This window comes from Salvelinus fontinalis, chromosome 1 (assembly GCF_029448725.1).
Source record: "Salvelinus fontinalis isolate EN_2023a chromosome 1, ASM2944872v1, whole genome shotgun sequence".
Taxonomy (NCBI): Eukaryota; Metazoa; Chordata; class Actinopteri; order Salmoniformes; family Salmonidae; genus Salvelinus; species Salvelinus fontinalis.
The window spans coordinates 2056018-2071840 of record NC_074665.1 but is presented as its reverse complement, the minus strand read 5'-3'; the positions used below and the strand labels follow the sequence as shown (position 1 = coordinate 2071840).

General features: G+C 50.2%; 1 protein-coding gene across 1 annotated transcript in view; it reads right to left on the bottom strand.

The window, feature by feature from the left end:
- lyst (lysosomal trafficking regulator) overlaps positions 1-15823 on the bottom strand; it is a 264577-nt gene that overhangs the window by 89455 nt on the left and 159299 nt on the right. Inside the window, exons 35-36 of the mRNA XM_055935436.1 lie at positions 10248-10439; positions 5955-6193 (exon numbers count right to left, since the gene is read on the bottom strand). Of these exons, the coding sequence (XP_055791411.1) occupies positions 5955-6193; positions 10248-10439 (431 nt within the window). The remainder of the gene's footprint in view (positions 1-5954; positions 6194-10247; positions 10440-15823) is intronic.

The window sequence follows — 15823 nt, the reverse complement described above, 5'->3', positions numbered from 1 at the left end:
GTACCTGGTCACACCTCCATCCCTAGTACCTAGTCACACCTCCATCCCTAGTACCTAGTCACACCTCCATCCCTAGTACCTGGTCACACCTCCATCCCTAGTACCTGGTCACACCTCCATCCCTAGTACCTAGTCACACCTCCATCCCTAGTACCTAGTCACACCTCCATCCCTAGTACCTGGTCACACCTCCATCCCTAGTACCTGGTCACACCTCCATCCCTAGTACCTGGTCACACCTCCATCCCTAGTACCTGGTCACACCTCCATCCCTAGTACCTGGTCACATCTCCATCCCTAGTACCTAGTCACACCTCCATCCCTAGTACCTGGTCACACCTCCATCCCTAGTACCTGGTCACACCTCCATCCCTAGTACCTGGTCACACCTCCATCCCTAGTACCTGGTCACACCTCCATCCCTAGTACCTGGTCACACCTCCATCCCTAGTACCTGGTCACACCTCCATCCCTAGTACCTAGTCACACCTCCATCCCTAGTACCTAGTCACACCTCCATCCCTAGTACCTAGTCACACCTCCATCCCTAGTACCTAGTCACACCTCCATCCCTAGTACCTGGTCACACCTCCATCCCTAGTACCTGGTCACACCTCCATCCCTAGTACCTGGTCACACCTCCATCCCTAGTACCTGGTCACACCTCCATCCCTAGTACCTGGTCACACCTCCATCCCTAGTACCTAGTCACACCTCCATCCCTAGTACCTGGTCACACCTCCATCCCTAGTACCTGGTCACACCTCCATCCCTAGTACCTGGTCACACCTCCATCCCTAGTACCTGGTCACACCTCCATCCCTAGTACCTAGTCACACCTCCATCCCTAGTACCTGGTCACACCTCCATCCCTAGTACCTAGTCACACCTCCATCCCTACTACCTGGTCACACCTCCATCCCTAGTACCTGGTCATATCTCCATCCCTAGTACCTGGTCACACCTCCATCCCTAGTACCTGGTCACATCTCCCTCCCTAGTACCTGGTCACACCTCCATCCCTAGTACCTGGTCACATCTCCATCCCTAGTACCTGGTCACACCTCCATCCCTAGTACCTGGTCACACCTCCATCCCTAGTACCTGGTCACACCTCCATCCCTAGTACCTGGTCACACCTCCATCCCTAGTACCTGGTCACACCTCCATCCCTAGTACCTGGTCACACCTCCATCCCTAGTACCTGGACACACCTCCGTCCCTAGTACCTGGTCACACCTCCATCCCTAGTACCTGGTCACACCTCCATCCCTAGTCACACCTCCATCCCTAGTACCTGGTCACACCTCCATCCCTAGTACCTGGTCACACCTCCATCCCTAGTACCTGGTCACACCTCCATCCCTAGTACCTGGTCACACCTCCATCCCTAGTACCTGGTCACACCTCCGTCCCTAGTACCTGGTCACATCTCCGTCCCTAGTACCTGGTCACACCTCCATCCCTAGTACCTGGTCACACCTCCATCCCTAGTACCTGGTCACACCTCCATCCCTAGTACCTGGTCACACCTCCATCCCTAGTACCTAGTCACACCTCCATCCCTAGTACCTGGTCACATCTCCATCCCTAGTACCTGGTCACACCTCCATCCCTAGTACCTGGTCACACCTCCATACCTAGTACCTGGTCACACCTCCATCCCTAGTACCTAGTCACACCTCCATCCCTAGTACCTGGTCACACCTCCATCCCTAGTACCTGGTCACACCTCCATCCCTAGTACCTGGTCACACCTCCATCCCTAGTACCTAGTCACACCTCCATCCCTAGTACCTGGTCACACCTCCATCCCTAGTACCTGGTCACACCTCCATCCCTAGTACCTGGTCACACCTCCATCCATAGTACCTGGTCACACCTCCATCCCTAGTACCTGGTCACACCTCCATCCCTAGTACCTAGTCACACCTCCATCCCTAGTACCTAGTCACACCTCCATCCCTAGTACCTGGTCACACCTCCATCCCTAGTACCTGGTCACACCTCCATCCCTAGTACCTAGTCACACCTCCATCCCTAGTACCTAGTCACACCTCCATCCCTAGTACCTGGTCACACCTCCATCCCTAGTACCTGGTCACACCTCCATCCCTAGTACCTGGTCACACCTCCATCCCTAGTACCTGGTCACACCTCCATCCCTAGTACCTGGTCACACCTCCATCCCTAGTACCTGGTCACACCTCCATCCCTAGTACCTGGTCACATCTCCATCCCTAGTACCTAGTCACACCTCCATCCCTAGTACCTGGTCACACCTCCATCCCTAGTACCTGGTCACACCTCCATCCCTAGTACCTGGTCACACCTCCATCCCTAGTACCTGGTCACACCTCCATCCCTAGTACCTGGTCACACCTCCATCCCTAGTACCTGGTCACACCTCCATCCCTAGTACCTAGTCACACCTCCATCCCTAGTACCTAGTCACACCTCCATCCCTAGTACCTAGTCACACCTCCATCCCTAGTACCTGGTCACACCTCCATCCCTAGTACCTGGTCACACCTCCATCCCTAGTACCTGGTCACACCTCCATCCCTAGTACCTGGTCACACCTCCATCCCTAGTACCTGGTCACATCTCCATCCCTAGTACCTAGTCACACCTCCATCCCTAGTACCTGGTCACACCTCCATCCCTAGTACCTGGTCACACCTCCATCCCTAGTACCTGGTCACACCTCCATCCCTAGTACCTGGTCACACCTCCATCCCTAGTACCTGGTCACACCTCCATCCCTAGTACCTGGTCACATCTCCATCTCTAGTCACACCTCCATCCCTAGTACCTGGTCACATCTCCATCTCTAGTCACACCTCCATCCCTAGTACCTGGTCACATCTCCATCTCTAGTCACACCTCCATCCCTAGTACCTAGTCACACCTCCATCCCTAGTACCTGGTCACACCTCCATCCCTAGTACCTGGTCACACCTCCATACCTAGTACCTGGTCACACCTTCATACCTAGTACCTGGACACACCTCCATCCCTAGTACCTTGCCACACCTCCCTCCCTAGTACCTGGTCACACCTCCGTCCCTAGTACCTGGTCACACCTCCATCCCTAGTACCTGGTCACACCTCCATCCCTAGTACCTGGTCACACCTCCATCCATAGTCACACCTCCATCCCTAGTACCTGGTCACACCTCCATCCCTAGTACCTGGTCACACCTCCATCCCTAGTACCTGGACACACCTCCATCCCTAGTACCTGGTCACACCTCCATCCCTAGTACCTGGTCACACCTCCATCCCTAGTACCTGGTCACACCTCCATCCCTAGTACCTGGTCACACCTCCATCCCTAGTACCTGGACACACCTCCATCACTAGTACATGGACACATCTCCATCACTAGTACATGGACATATCTCCATCCCTAGTACCTGGTCATACCTCCATCCCTAGTACCTGGTCACACCTCCATCACTAGTACCTGGTCACACCTCCATACCTAGTACCTGGTCACACCTCCATCCATAGTCACACCTCCGTCCCTAGTACCTGGTCACACCTCCATCCCTAGTACCTGGTCACACCTCCGTCCCTAGTACCTGGTCACACCTCCATCCCTAGTACCTGGTCACACCTCCATCCCTAGTACCTGGTCACACCTCCATCCCTAGTACCTGGTCACACCTCCATCCCTAGTACCTGGTCACACCTCCATCCCTAGTACCTGGTCACACCTCCATCCCTAGTACCTGGTCACACCTCCATCCCTAGTACCTGGTCACACCTCCATCCCTAGTACCTGGTCACACCTCCATCCCTAGTACCTGGTCACACCTCCATCCCTAGTACCTAGTCACACCTCCATCCCTAGTACCTGGTCACACCTCCATCCCTAGTACCTGGTCACACCTCCATCCCTAGTACCTAGTCACACCTCCATCCCTACTACCTGGTCACACCTCCATCCCTAGTACCTGGTCATATCTCCATCCCTAGTACCTGGTCACACCTCCATCCCTAGTACCTGGTCACATCTCCCTCCCTAGTACCTGGTCACACCTCCATCCCTAGTACCTGGTCACATCTCCATCCCTAGTACCTGGTCACACCTCCATCCCTAGTACCTGGTCACACCTCCATCCCTAGTACCTGGTCACACCTCCATCCCTAGTACCTGGTCACACCTCCATCCCTAGTACCTGGTCACACCTCCATCCCTAGTACCTGGACACACCTCCGTCCCTAGTACCTGGTCACACCTCCATCCCTAGTACCTGGTCACACCTCCGTCCCTAGTACCTGGTCACACCTCCATCCCTAGTACCTGGTCACACCTCCATCCCTAGTACCTGGTCACACCTCCATCCCTAGTACCTGGTCACACCTCCATCCCTAGTACCTGGTCATATACAATTAACTCAATGTGTATTTCCCCATGTAAGGTACAAAACGGTACAAAACGGAGCCACTTTCTCCACACGCGTCCTATCGGTACAAAACGAAGCCACTCCCTCCCCACGCGTCCTGTCGGTACAAAACAGAGCCACTTCCTCCCCAAGCGTCCTATCGGTACAAACCGAAGCCACTCCCTCCACATGCGTCCTATCGGTACAAAACAGAGCCACTTCCTCCCCAAGTGTCCTATCGGTACAAAACGGAGCCACTTCCTCCCCAAGCGTCCTATCGGTACAAAACGGAGCCACTCCCTCCCCACGCGTCCTATCGGTACAAACCGAAGCCACTTCCTCCCCAAGTGTCCTATCGGTACAAAACGGAGCCACTCCCTCCCCAAGCGTCCTATCGGTACAAAACGGAGCCACTCCCTCCCCACGCGTCCTATCGGTACAAAACGGAGCCACTCCCTCCCCAAGCGTCCTATCGGTACAAAACGGAGCCACTTCCTCCCCACGCGTCCTATCGGTACAAAACGGAGCCACTTCCTCCCCAAGTGTCCTATCGGTACAAAACGGAGCCACTCCCTCCCCAAGCGTCCTATCGGTACAAAACGGAGCCACTTCCTCCCCAAGTGTCCTATCGGTACAAAACGGAGCCACTTCCTCCCCAAGTGTCCTATCGGTACAAAACGGAGCCACTCCCTCCCCAAGCGTCCTATCGGTACAAAACGGAGCCACTCCCTCCCCAAGCGTCCTATCGGTACAAAACGGAGCCACTCCCTCCCCAAGCGTCCTATCGGTACAAAACGGAGCCACTTCCTCTATTGGTTCCATTAAGATTCAAAGGGAGGTCTAACACACTGAAGGGTAAATTCACATAACAGTAAATCATCTCACACGTCATGAGTTGTCAATGACCACTGCAGAAGCAAAAGGAGAACAGAGATATTAAAACCAGGATCGGGGTCCATTTCAATTCATTCAACTGAAGTAGCAAACTGAAAGTCCAATTCAGCATTTTAGTTTCCTTTCCAAATTGACTGAATAGAAACTGATTATAACCACCACTAAGCAGACTGGTTATAACCACCACTAAGCAGACTGGTTATAACCACCACTAAGCAGACTGGTTATAACCACCACTAAGCAGACTGGTTATAACCACCACTAAGCAGACTGGTTATAACCACCACTAAGCAGACTGGTTATAACCACCACTAAGCAGACTGGTTATAACCACCACTAAGCAGACTGGTTATAACCACCACTAAGCAGACTGGTTATAACCACCACTAACCAGACTGATTATAACCACCACTAAGCAGACTGATTATAACCACCACTAAGCAGACTGATTATAACCACCACTAAGCAGACTGATTATAACCACCACTAAGCAGACTGATTATAACCACCACTAAGCAGACTGATTATAACCACCACTAAGCAGACTGGTTATGACCACCACTAACCAGACTGGTTATAACCACCCCTAAGCAGACTGATTATAACCACCCCTAAGGAGACTGGTTATAACCACCCCTAAGGAGACTGGTTATAACCACCACTAACCAGACTGATCTTGATCCCGTCCATCATCAGTCTGAGGATGTCTTTCTGGAAACTCTTCATGTTGGCCGGGGGAAGGGGGAAGGGGAGGGGAGAGGGCGGGCCAGGGGTGTGGCCTGATGAGCTGGGGATGGAGCCATCATCCTCCGGGGCGTGGTCAACAGGGTCGACAGGGTCAACAGGGTCGACAGGGTCAGGGGAGTCTGAGAAGTTCAGCAGGTCGTAGAAGTCTTGGCTCACGTCTGGAGAGGGGGGACAGAGGAGGAGAGGGTGAACAGAGGAGGTACAGGAGGAGAGGGTGAACATAGGAGGTAGAGGGGGAACAGAGGAGGTACAGGAGGAGAGGGTGAACAGAGGAGGTAGAGGGGGAACAGAGGAGGTACAGGAGGAGAGGGTGAACAGAGGAGGTAGAGGAGGAGGAGAGGGGGAACAGAGGAGGTAGAGGAGGAGGAGGAGAGGGGGAACAGAGGAGGAGAGGGGGAACAGAGGTGGAGAGGGGGAACAGAGGAGGTAGAGGAGGAGAGGGGGAACAGAGGAGGTAGAGGAGGAGGAGAGGGGGAACAGAGGAGGTAGAGGAGGAGGAGGAGAGGGGGAACAGAGGAGGAGAGGGGGAACAGAGGAGGTAGAGGGGGAACAGAGGAGGAGAGGGGGAACAGAGGAGGTAGAGGGGGAACAGAGGAGGTAGAGGGGGAACAGAGGAGGAGAGGGGGAACAGAGGAGGAGAGGGGGAACAGAGGAGGAGAGGGGGAACAGAGGAGGAGAGGGGGAACAGAGGAGGAGAGGGGGAACAGAGGAGGAGAGGGGGAACAGAGGAGGAGAGGGGGAACAGAGGAGGAGAGGGGGAACAGAGGAGGAGAGGGGGAACAGAGGAGGAGAGGGGGAACAGAGGAGGAGAGGGGGAACAGAGGAGGAGAGGGGGAACAGAGGAGGTAGAGGGGGAACAGAGGAGGAGAGGGGGAACAGAGGTGGAGAGGGGGAACAGAGGAGGTAGAGGGGGAACAGAGGAGGAGAGGGGGAACAGAGGAGGTAGAGGGGGAACAGAGGAGGAGAGGGGGAACAGAGGAGGTAGAGGGGGAACAGAGGAGGTAGAGGAGGAGGAGAGGGGGAACAGAGGAGGTAGAGGAGGAGGAGAGGGGGAACAGAGGAGGTAGAGGAGGAGGAGAGGGGGAACAGAGGAGGTAGAGGAGGAGGAGAGGGGGAACAGAGGTGGAGAGGGGGAACAGAGGAGGTAGAGGGGGAACAGAGGAGGAGAGGGGGAACAGAGGTGGAGAGGGGGAACAGAGGAGGTAGAGGGGGAACAGAGGAGGAAGAGGGGGAACAGAGGAGGAGAGGGGGAACAGAGGTGGAGAGGGGGAACAGAGGAGGTAGAGGGGGAGGAGAGGGGGAACAGAGGTGGAGAGGGGGAACAGAGGTGGAGAGGGGGAACAGAGGTGGAGAGGGGGAACAGAGGAGGAGAGGGGGAACAGAGGAGGAGAGGGGGAACAGAGGAGGAGAGGGGGAACAGAGGAGGAGAGGGGGAACAGAGGAGGAGAGGGGGAACAGAGGAGGAGAGGGGGAACAGAGGAGGAGAGGGGGAACAGAGGAGGAGAGGGGGAACAGAGGAGGAGAGGGGGAACAGAGGAGGTAGAGGGGGAACAGAGGAGGAGAGGGGGAACAGAGGTGGAGAGGGGGAACAGAGGAGGTAGAGGGGGAACAGAGGAGGAGAGGGGGAACAGAGGAGGTAGAGGGGGAACAGAGGAGGAGAGGGGGAACAGAGGAGGTAGAGGGGGAACAGAGGAGGTAGAGGAGGAGGAGAGGGGGAACAGAGGAGGTAGAGGAGGAGGAGAGGGGGAACAGAGGAGGTAGAGGAGGAGGAGAGGGGGAACAGAGGAGGTAGAGGAGGAGGAGAGGGGGAACAGAGGTGGAGAGGGGGAACAGAGGTGGAGAGGGGGAACAGAGGTGGAGAGGGGGAACAGATGAGGTAGAGGGGGAACAGAGGAGGTAGAGGAGGAGGAGAGGGGGAACAGAGGAGGTAGAGGAGGAGGAGAGGGGGTACAGAGGAGGTAGAGGAGGAGGAGAGGGGGAACAGAGGAGGTAGAGGAGGAGGAGAGGGGGAACAGAGGAGGTAGAGGAGGAGGAGAGGGGGAACAGAGGAGGTAGAGGAGGAGGAGAGGGGGAACAGAGGAGGTAGAGGAGGAGGAGAGGGGGAACAGAGGAGGTAGAGGAGGAGGAGAGGGGGAACAGAGGAGGTAGAGGAGGAGGAGAGGGGGAACAGAGGAGGTAGAGGAGGAGGAGGAGAGGGGGAACAGAGGTGGAGAGGGGGAACAGAGGAGGAGAGGGGGAACAGAGGAGGAGAGGGGGAACAGAGGAGGTAGAGGAGGAGGAGAGGGGGAACAGAGGAGGTAGAGGAGGAGGAGAGGGGGAACAGAGGAGGAGGAGGAGGAGGAGAGGGGGAACAGAGGAGGAGAGGGGGAACAGAAGAGGTAGAGGAGGAGGAGGAGAGGGGGAACAGAGGAGGAACAGAGGAGGTAGAGGAGGAGGAGAGGGGGAACAGAGGAGGAGAGGGGGAACAGAGGAGGTAGAGGAGGAGGTGGTACAGGAGGAACAGAGGAGGTACAGAGGAGGAGAGGGGGAACAGAGGAGGAGAGGGGGAACAGAGGAGGAGGAGGAGGAGAGGGGGAACAGAGGAGGAGGAGGAGGAGAGAGGGAACAGAGGAGGAGTAGGAGAGAGGGAACAGAGGAGGAGGAGGAGGAGAGGGGGAACAGAGGAGGAGGAGGAGAGGGGGAACAGAGGAGGAGGAGAGGGGGAACAGAGGAGGAGGAGGGGAGGAGGAACATGGGAGGAGGAGGAGGAGAGGAAGAGTAATGTCTTATTAGTCAGAATGGGAGGACAGCACAACAGCACAACAGCTTGAAACACTGTAAAGTATAGACACAGGCTCTGTTCCAATAGCCACACTAGAAATAATCTATCTGGTAGGGCTGAGCCGAGTAGACTCTGTTCCAATAGCCACACTAGAAATAATCTATCTGGTAGGGCTGAGCCGAGTAATCAGACAAAATTACTGTTGTAAGAGATCTGGAGAATTTAATCTAATAAATAATCTATCTGGTAGGGCTGAGCTGAGTAATCAGACAAAATTACTGTTGTAAGAGATCTGGAGAATTTTCAGAGTATGATTCTGACACAATAATGTATTTATTTATTATCCGTGATCAGAGATCATTTTCTCCTGCCAGCGCGCATCTCTCTTTCACTCAAACAGTGTTGATGATAGATGAGACTGTTTTACCATATTTACCGTGATAGATGAGCCTGTAGAACCATATTTACCGTGATAGATGAGACTATTTTACCATATTTACCGTGATAGATGAGCCTGTTTTACCATATTTACCGTGATAGATGAGACTATTTTACCATATTTACCGTGATAGATGAGACTATTTTACCATATTTACCGTGATAGATGAGCCTGTTTTACCATATTTACCGTGATAGATGAGCCTGTTTTACCATATTTACCATGATAGATGAGACTGTTTTACCATACTCACCATGATAGATGAGCCTGTTTTACCATATTTACCATGATAGATGAGCCTGTTTTACCATATTTACCATGATAGATGAGCCTGTTTTACCATATTCACCATGATAGATGTGCCTGTTTTACCATACTCACCATGATAGATGAGCCTGTTTTACCATATTTACCATGATAGATGAGCCTGTTTTACCATATTCACCATGATAGATGAGCCTGTTTTACCATATTTACCATGATAGATGTGCCTGTTTTACCATACTCACCATGATAGATGAGCCTGTTTTACCATATTCACCATGATAGATGTGCCTGTTTTACCATATTTACCATGATAGATGAGCCTGTTTTACCATATTCACCATGATAGATGTGCCTGTTTTACCATACTCACCATGATAGATGAGCCTGTTTTACCATATTTACCGTGATAGATGAGCCTGTTTTACCATATTTACCGTGATAGATGAGCCTGTTTTACCATATTTACCGTGATAGATGAGCCTGTAGAACCATATTTACCGTGATAGTTGAGCCTGTTTTACCATATTTACCATGATAGATGAGCCTGTTTTACCATATTTACCATGATAGATGAGCCTGTTTTACCATATTTACCATGATAGATGAGCCTGATTTACCATATTTACCATGATAGATGAGCCTGTTTCACCATGATAGATGCACCTGTTTTACCATATTTACCATGACAGATGAGCCTGTTTTACCATATTCACCATGATAGATGAGCCTGTTTTACCATATTTACCATGATAGATGAGCCTGTTGACAGCCAGCACCAGCAGTCTCTGTAGTCTCTGTATGAACTCAGTCTCTGATGCTCTGATGGGGTTCTCCTGACTCATCCTTCTCTGCATCATCTGGTTCAGCTCATCACTGGCGACAGAACGCATCCTGGTCAGAAGACTGTCCGACTGGGCCAGGGAGAAGCGACGCCGACCTGGGGATACAGGCAACGTGTATTATAGGAGGTGATTCCAGCCTTGAGGGCAAAGAGAGTGTTAAATCACACACAGGTGATCCTACAGAGAATGCTTAGTAAACTTCCATTACATGCTGCTAGTATCTCTGCATCACATGTCAGGTTGGACATGGACTAGATTCTCTGTGGGAATGTTTAACCAGGAATCTACATGCCGCAAGTGTGAGCTGAAATCGTCAAACAGGTTAGGGTGCGAACTTTCACATTTGTAGTCTGCACACACACACGGGCACACACACACATGGGCACACACACACACGGGCACACATACACATGGGCACACACACACACGGGCACACATACACACACACGGGCACACACACACACACACGGGCACACACACACACGGGCACACACACACACGGGCACACACACACACGGGCACACACACACACGGGCACACACACACACGGGCACACACACACACGGGCACACACACACACGGGCACACACACACACACACACACACACACACACACACACACACACACACACACGGGCACCAGTAATTTCTGAGTGTACTGGGCGAGTCATGTCCCTCTGCTCTTTCCATGCAGTAGAGCAGAGACTGGGATTATATGAGGGGTGAGTAGTTCACAGCAAGAGTTAGGGTTCTGGGGGGGGGGGGGGGGGGGGGGGGTACTGTTCACCTCCACACAGAGAGCGAGAGGGCACAGGGTCCCACATCCCAGCGTGGCTACCTGAGTCACATAGGAACACATAGGAAGTGGTGTCGGTGGGGGAGGGGAGTGGGGAGGTCTCAGACAGGAAGCAGAAGGGGGGAGGCAGGGGGATCTGGCCGTACGAACAGTAGTGCTGCCGTGGAATGATGCAGTCTCTCATAACCATGGCCATGGAACCTTGGAGGAGGGGGGGGGGGGGGGGTTACACAGGTGAGTTGCAGATAACAGTTAACACCTGATTAGGAAATGACAAGAATGAAAGACTAACCAGTGATGGCCTCAGACTGGTCACAATAACATCTCAGACTGGTCATAACTATTTCACTAAACATCTCAGACTGGTCACAATAACATCTGACTGGTCACGATAACATCTCAGACTGGTCACGATAACATCTCAGACTGGTACCAATAACATCTCAGACTGGTCACGATAACATCTCAGACTGGTCACGATAACATCTCAGACTGGTCACGATAACATCTCAGACTGGTCACGATAACATCTCAGACTGGTCACGATAACATCTCAGACTGGTCACGATAACATCTCAGACTGGTCACGATAACATCTCAGACTGGTCACGATAACATCTCAGACTGGTCACGATAACATCTCAGACTGGTCACGATAACATCTCAGACTGGTCACGATAACATCTCAGACTGGTCACGATAACATCTCAGACTGGTCACGATAACATCTCAGACTGGTCACGATAACATCTCAGACTGGTCACGATAACATCTCAGACTGGTCACGATAACATCTCAGACTGGTCACGATAACATCTCAGACTGGTCACGATAACATCTCAGACTGGTCACGATAACATCTCAGACTGGTCACGATAACATCTCAGACTGGTCACGATAACATCTCAGACTGGTCACGATAACATCTCAGACTGGTCACGATAACATTTCAGACTGGTCACGATAACATCTCAGACTGGTCACGATAACATCTCAGACTGGTCACGATAATATCTCAGACTGGTCACGATAACATCTCAGACTGGTCACAATAACATCTCAGACTGGTCACAATAACATCTCAGACTGGTCACAATAACATCTGACTGGTCACAATAACATCTGACTGGTCACAATAACATCTGACTGGTCACAATAACATCTGACTGGTCACAATAACATCTCAGACTGGTCACAATAACATCTGACTGGTCACAATAACATCTCAGACTGGTCACAATAACATTTCAGACTGGTCACAATAACATCTGACTGGTCACAATAACATCTGACTGGTCACGATAACATTTCAGACTGGTCACGATAACATCTCAGACTGGTCACGATAATATCTCAGACTGGTCACGATAATATCTCAGACTGGTCACAATAACATCTCAGACTGGTCACAATAACATCTCAGACTGGTCACAATAACATCTCAGACTGGTCACAATAACATCTGACTGGTCACAATAACATCTGACTGGTCACAATAACATCTCAGACTGGTCACAATAACATCTGACTGGTCACAATAACATCTCAGACTGGTCACAATAACATTTCAGACTGGTCACAATAACATTTCAGACTGGTCACAATAACATCTGACTGGTCACAATAACATCTGACTGGTCACAATAACATCTGACTGGTCACAATAACATTTCAGACTGGTCACAATAACATTTCAGACTGGTCACAATAACATCTGACTGGTCACAATAACATTTCAGACTGGTCACAATAACATTTCAGACTGGTCACAATAACATCTCAGACTGGTCACAATAACATCTCAGACTGGTCACAATAACATTTCAGACTGGTCACAATAACATCTCAGACTGGTCACAATAACATCTCAGACTGGTCACAATAACATCTCAGACTGGTCACAATAACATCTCAGACTGGTCATAATAACATCTCAGACTGGTCACAATAACATCTCAGACTGGTCACAATAACATCTCAGACTGGTCACAATAACATCTCAGACTGGTCACAATAACATCTCAGACTGGTCACAATAACATCTCAGACTGGTCACAATAACATCTCAGACTGGTCACAATAACATCTCAGACTGGTCACAATAACATCTCAGACTGGTCACAATAACATCTCAGACTGGTCACAATAACATCTCAGACTGGTCACAATAACATCTCAGACTGGTCACAATAACATCTCAGACTGGTCACAATAACATCTCAGACTGGTCACAATAACATCTCAGACTGGTCACAATAACATCTCAGACTGGTCACAATAACATCTCAGACTGGTCACAATAACATCTCAGACTGGTCACAATAACATCTCAGACTGGTCACAATAACATCTGACTGGTCACAATAACATCTCAGACTGGTCACAATAACATCTGACTGGTCACAATAACATTTACATTTACATTTCAGTCATTTAGCAGACGCTCTTATCCAGAGCGACTTACAGTAGAGTGCATACATTTTATTACATTTTACATACTGAGACAAGGATATCCCTACCGGCCATACCCTTCCTAACCCGGACGACGCTATGCCAATTGTGCGTCGCCCCACGGACCTCCCGGTTGCGGCCGGCTGCGACAGAGCCTGGGCGTGAACCCAGAGACTCTGGTGGCGCAGCTAGCACTGCGATGCAGTGCCCTAGACCACTGCGCCACCCGGGAGACCACAATAACATCTCAGAATGGTCATACAGTTGAAGTCGTAAGTTTACATCCACTTAGGTTGGAGACATTAAAACTCGTTTTATCAACCACTCCACACATTTCTTGTTAACTAACTATAGTTTTGGCAAGTCGGTTAGGACATCTACTTTGTGCATGACACAAGTCATTTTTCCAACAATTGTTTACAGACAGATTATTTCACATATAATTCACTATCACAATTCTAGTGAGTCAGAAGTTTACATACACTAAGTTGACTGTGCCTTTAAACAGCTTGGAAAATTCCAGAAAATTATGTCATGGCTTTTGAAGCTTCTGATTGGCTAATTAACATAATTTGAGTCAATTGGAGGTGTACCTGTGGATGTATTTCAAGGCCTACCTTCAAACTCAGTGCCTCTTTGCTTGACATCATTTGAAAATCAAAAGAAATCAGCCAAGACCTCAGAAAAACAATTGTGGGCCTCCACAAGTCTGGTTCATCCTTGGGAGCAATTTCCAAACGCCTGAAGGTACCACGTTCATCTGTACAAACAATAGTACGCAAGTAAAAACACCATGGGACCACGCAGCCGTCATACAGCTCAGGAAGGAGACACGTTCTGTCTCCTAGAGATGAATGTACTTTGGTGCGAAAAGTGCACATCAATCCCAGAACAACAGCAAAGGACCTTGAAGATGCTGGAAGAAACTGATACAAAAGTATCTATATCCACAGTAAAACGAGTCCTATATCGACATAACCTGAAAGGCCGCTCAGCAAGGAAGAAGCCACTGCTCCAAAACCGCCATAAAAAAAGCCAGACTACGGATTGCAACTGCACATGAGGACAAAGATTGTACTTTTTGGACAAATGTCCTCTGGTCTGATGAAACAAAAATAGAACTGTTTGGCCATAATGACCATCGTTATGTTTGGAGGAAAAAGGGGGAGGCTTGCAAGCCGAAGAACACCATCCCAACCGTGAAGCACGGGGGTGGCAGCATCATGTTGTGGTGGTGCTTTGCTGCAGGAGGGACTGGTGCACTTCACAAAATAGATGACATCATGAGGCAGGAAAATTATGTGGATATATTGAAGCAACATCTCAAGACATCAGTCAGGAAGTTAAAACTTGGTCGCAAATGGGTCTTCCAAATGGACAATGACCCCAAGTATACGTCCAAAGTTGTGGCAAAATGGCTTAAGGAGAACAAAGGCAAGGTATTGGAGTGGCCATCACAAAGCCCTGACCTCAATCCTATAGAACATTTGTGGGCAGAACTGAAAAAGCGTGTGCGAGCAAGGAGGCCTACAAACCAGACTCAGTTACACCAGCTCTGTCAGGAGGAATGGGCCGAAATTCACTCAACTTACTGTGGGAAGCTTGTGGAAGGCTACCCGAAACGTTTGACCCAAGTTAAACAATTTTAAAGGCAATTCTGCCAAATACTAATTGAGTGTATGTAAACTTCTGACCCACTGGGAATGTGATGAAAGAAATAAAACCTGAAATAAATCATTCTCTCTACTATTATTCTGACATTTCACGTTCTTAAAATAAAGTGGTGATCCTAACTGACCTAAAACAGGGAATTTTTACTAGGATTAAATGTCAGGAATTGTGAAAAACTGAGTTTAAATGTATTTGGCTAAGGTGTATGTAAACTTCTGACTTCAACTGTAACTATTTCACTAAACATCTCAGACTGGTCAGAATACCTACACCGAACTAAAATATATAAGCAACATGCAAGAATTTAAAAGATTTTACTGAGTTACAACTCATATGAGGAAATCAGTCAGTTGAAATGAGTTCATTAGACCCTAATCTATGGATTTCACATGACTGGGAACACAGATCTGTTGGTCACAGATATCTTAGAACAAAAAGTAGGGGTGTGGATCAGAAAACCAGTCAGTATCTGGTGTGACCACCATTTCAAAGACGTGGGCCTTATTCAGCTTCCGGGAATTGTGTACAGATCCTTGCGATACGGGGCCGTGTATTATCATG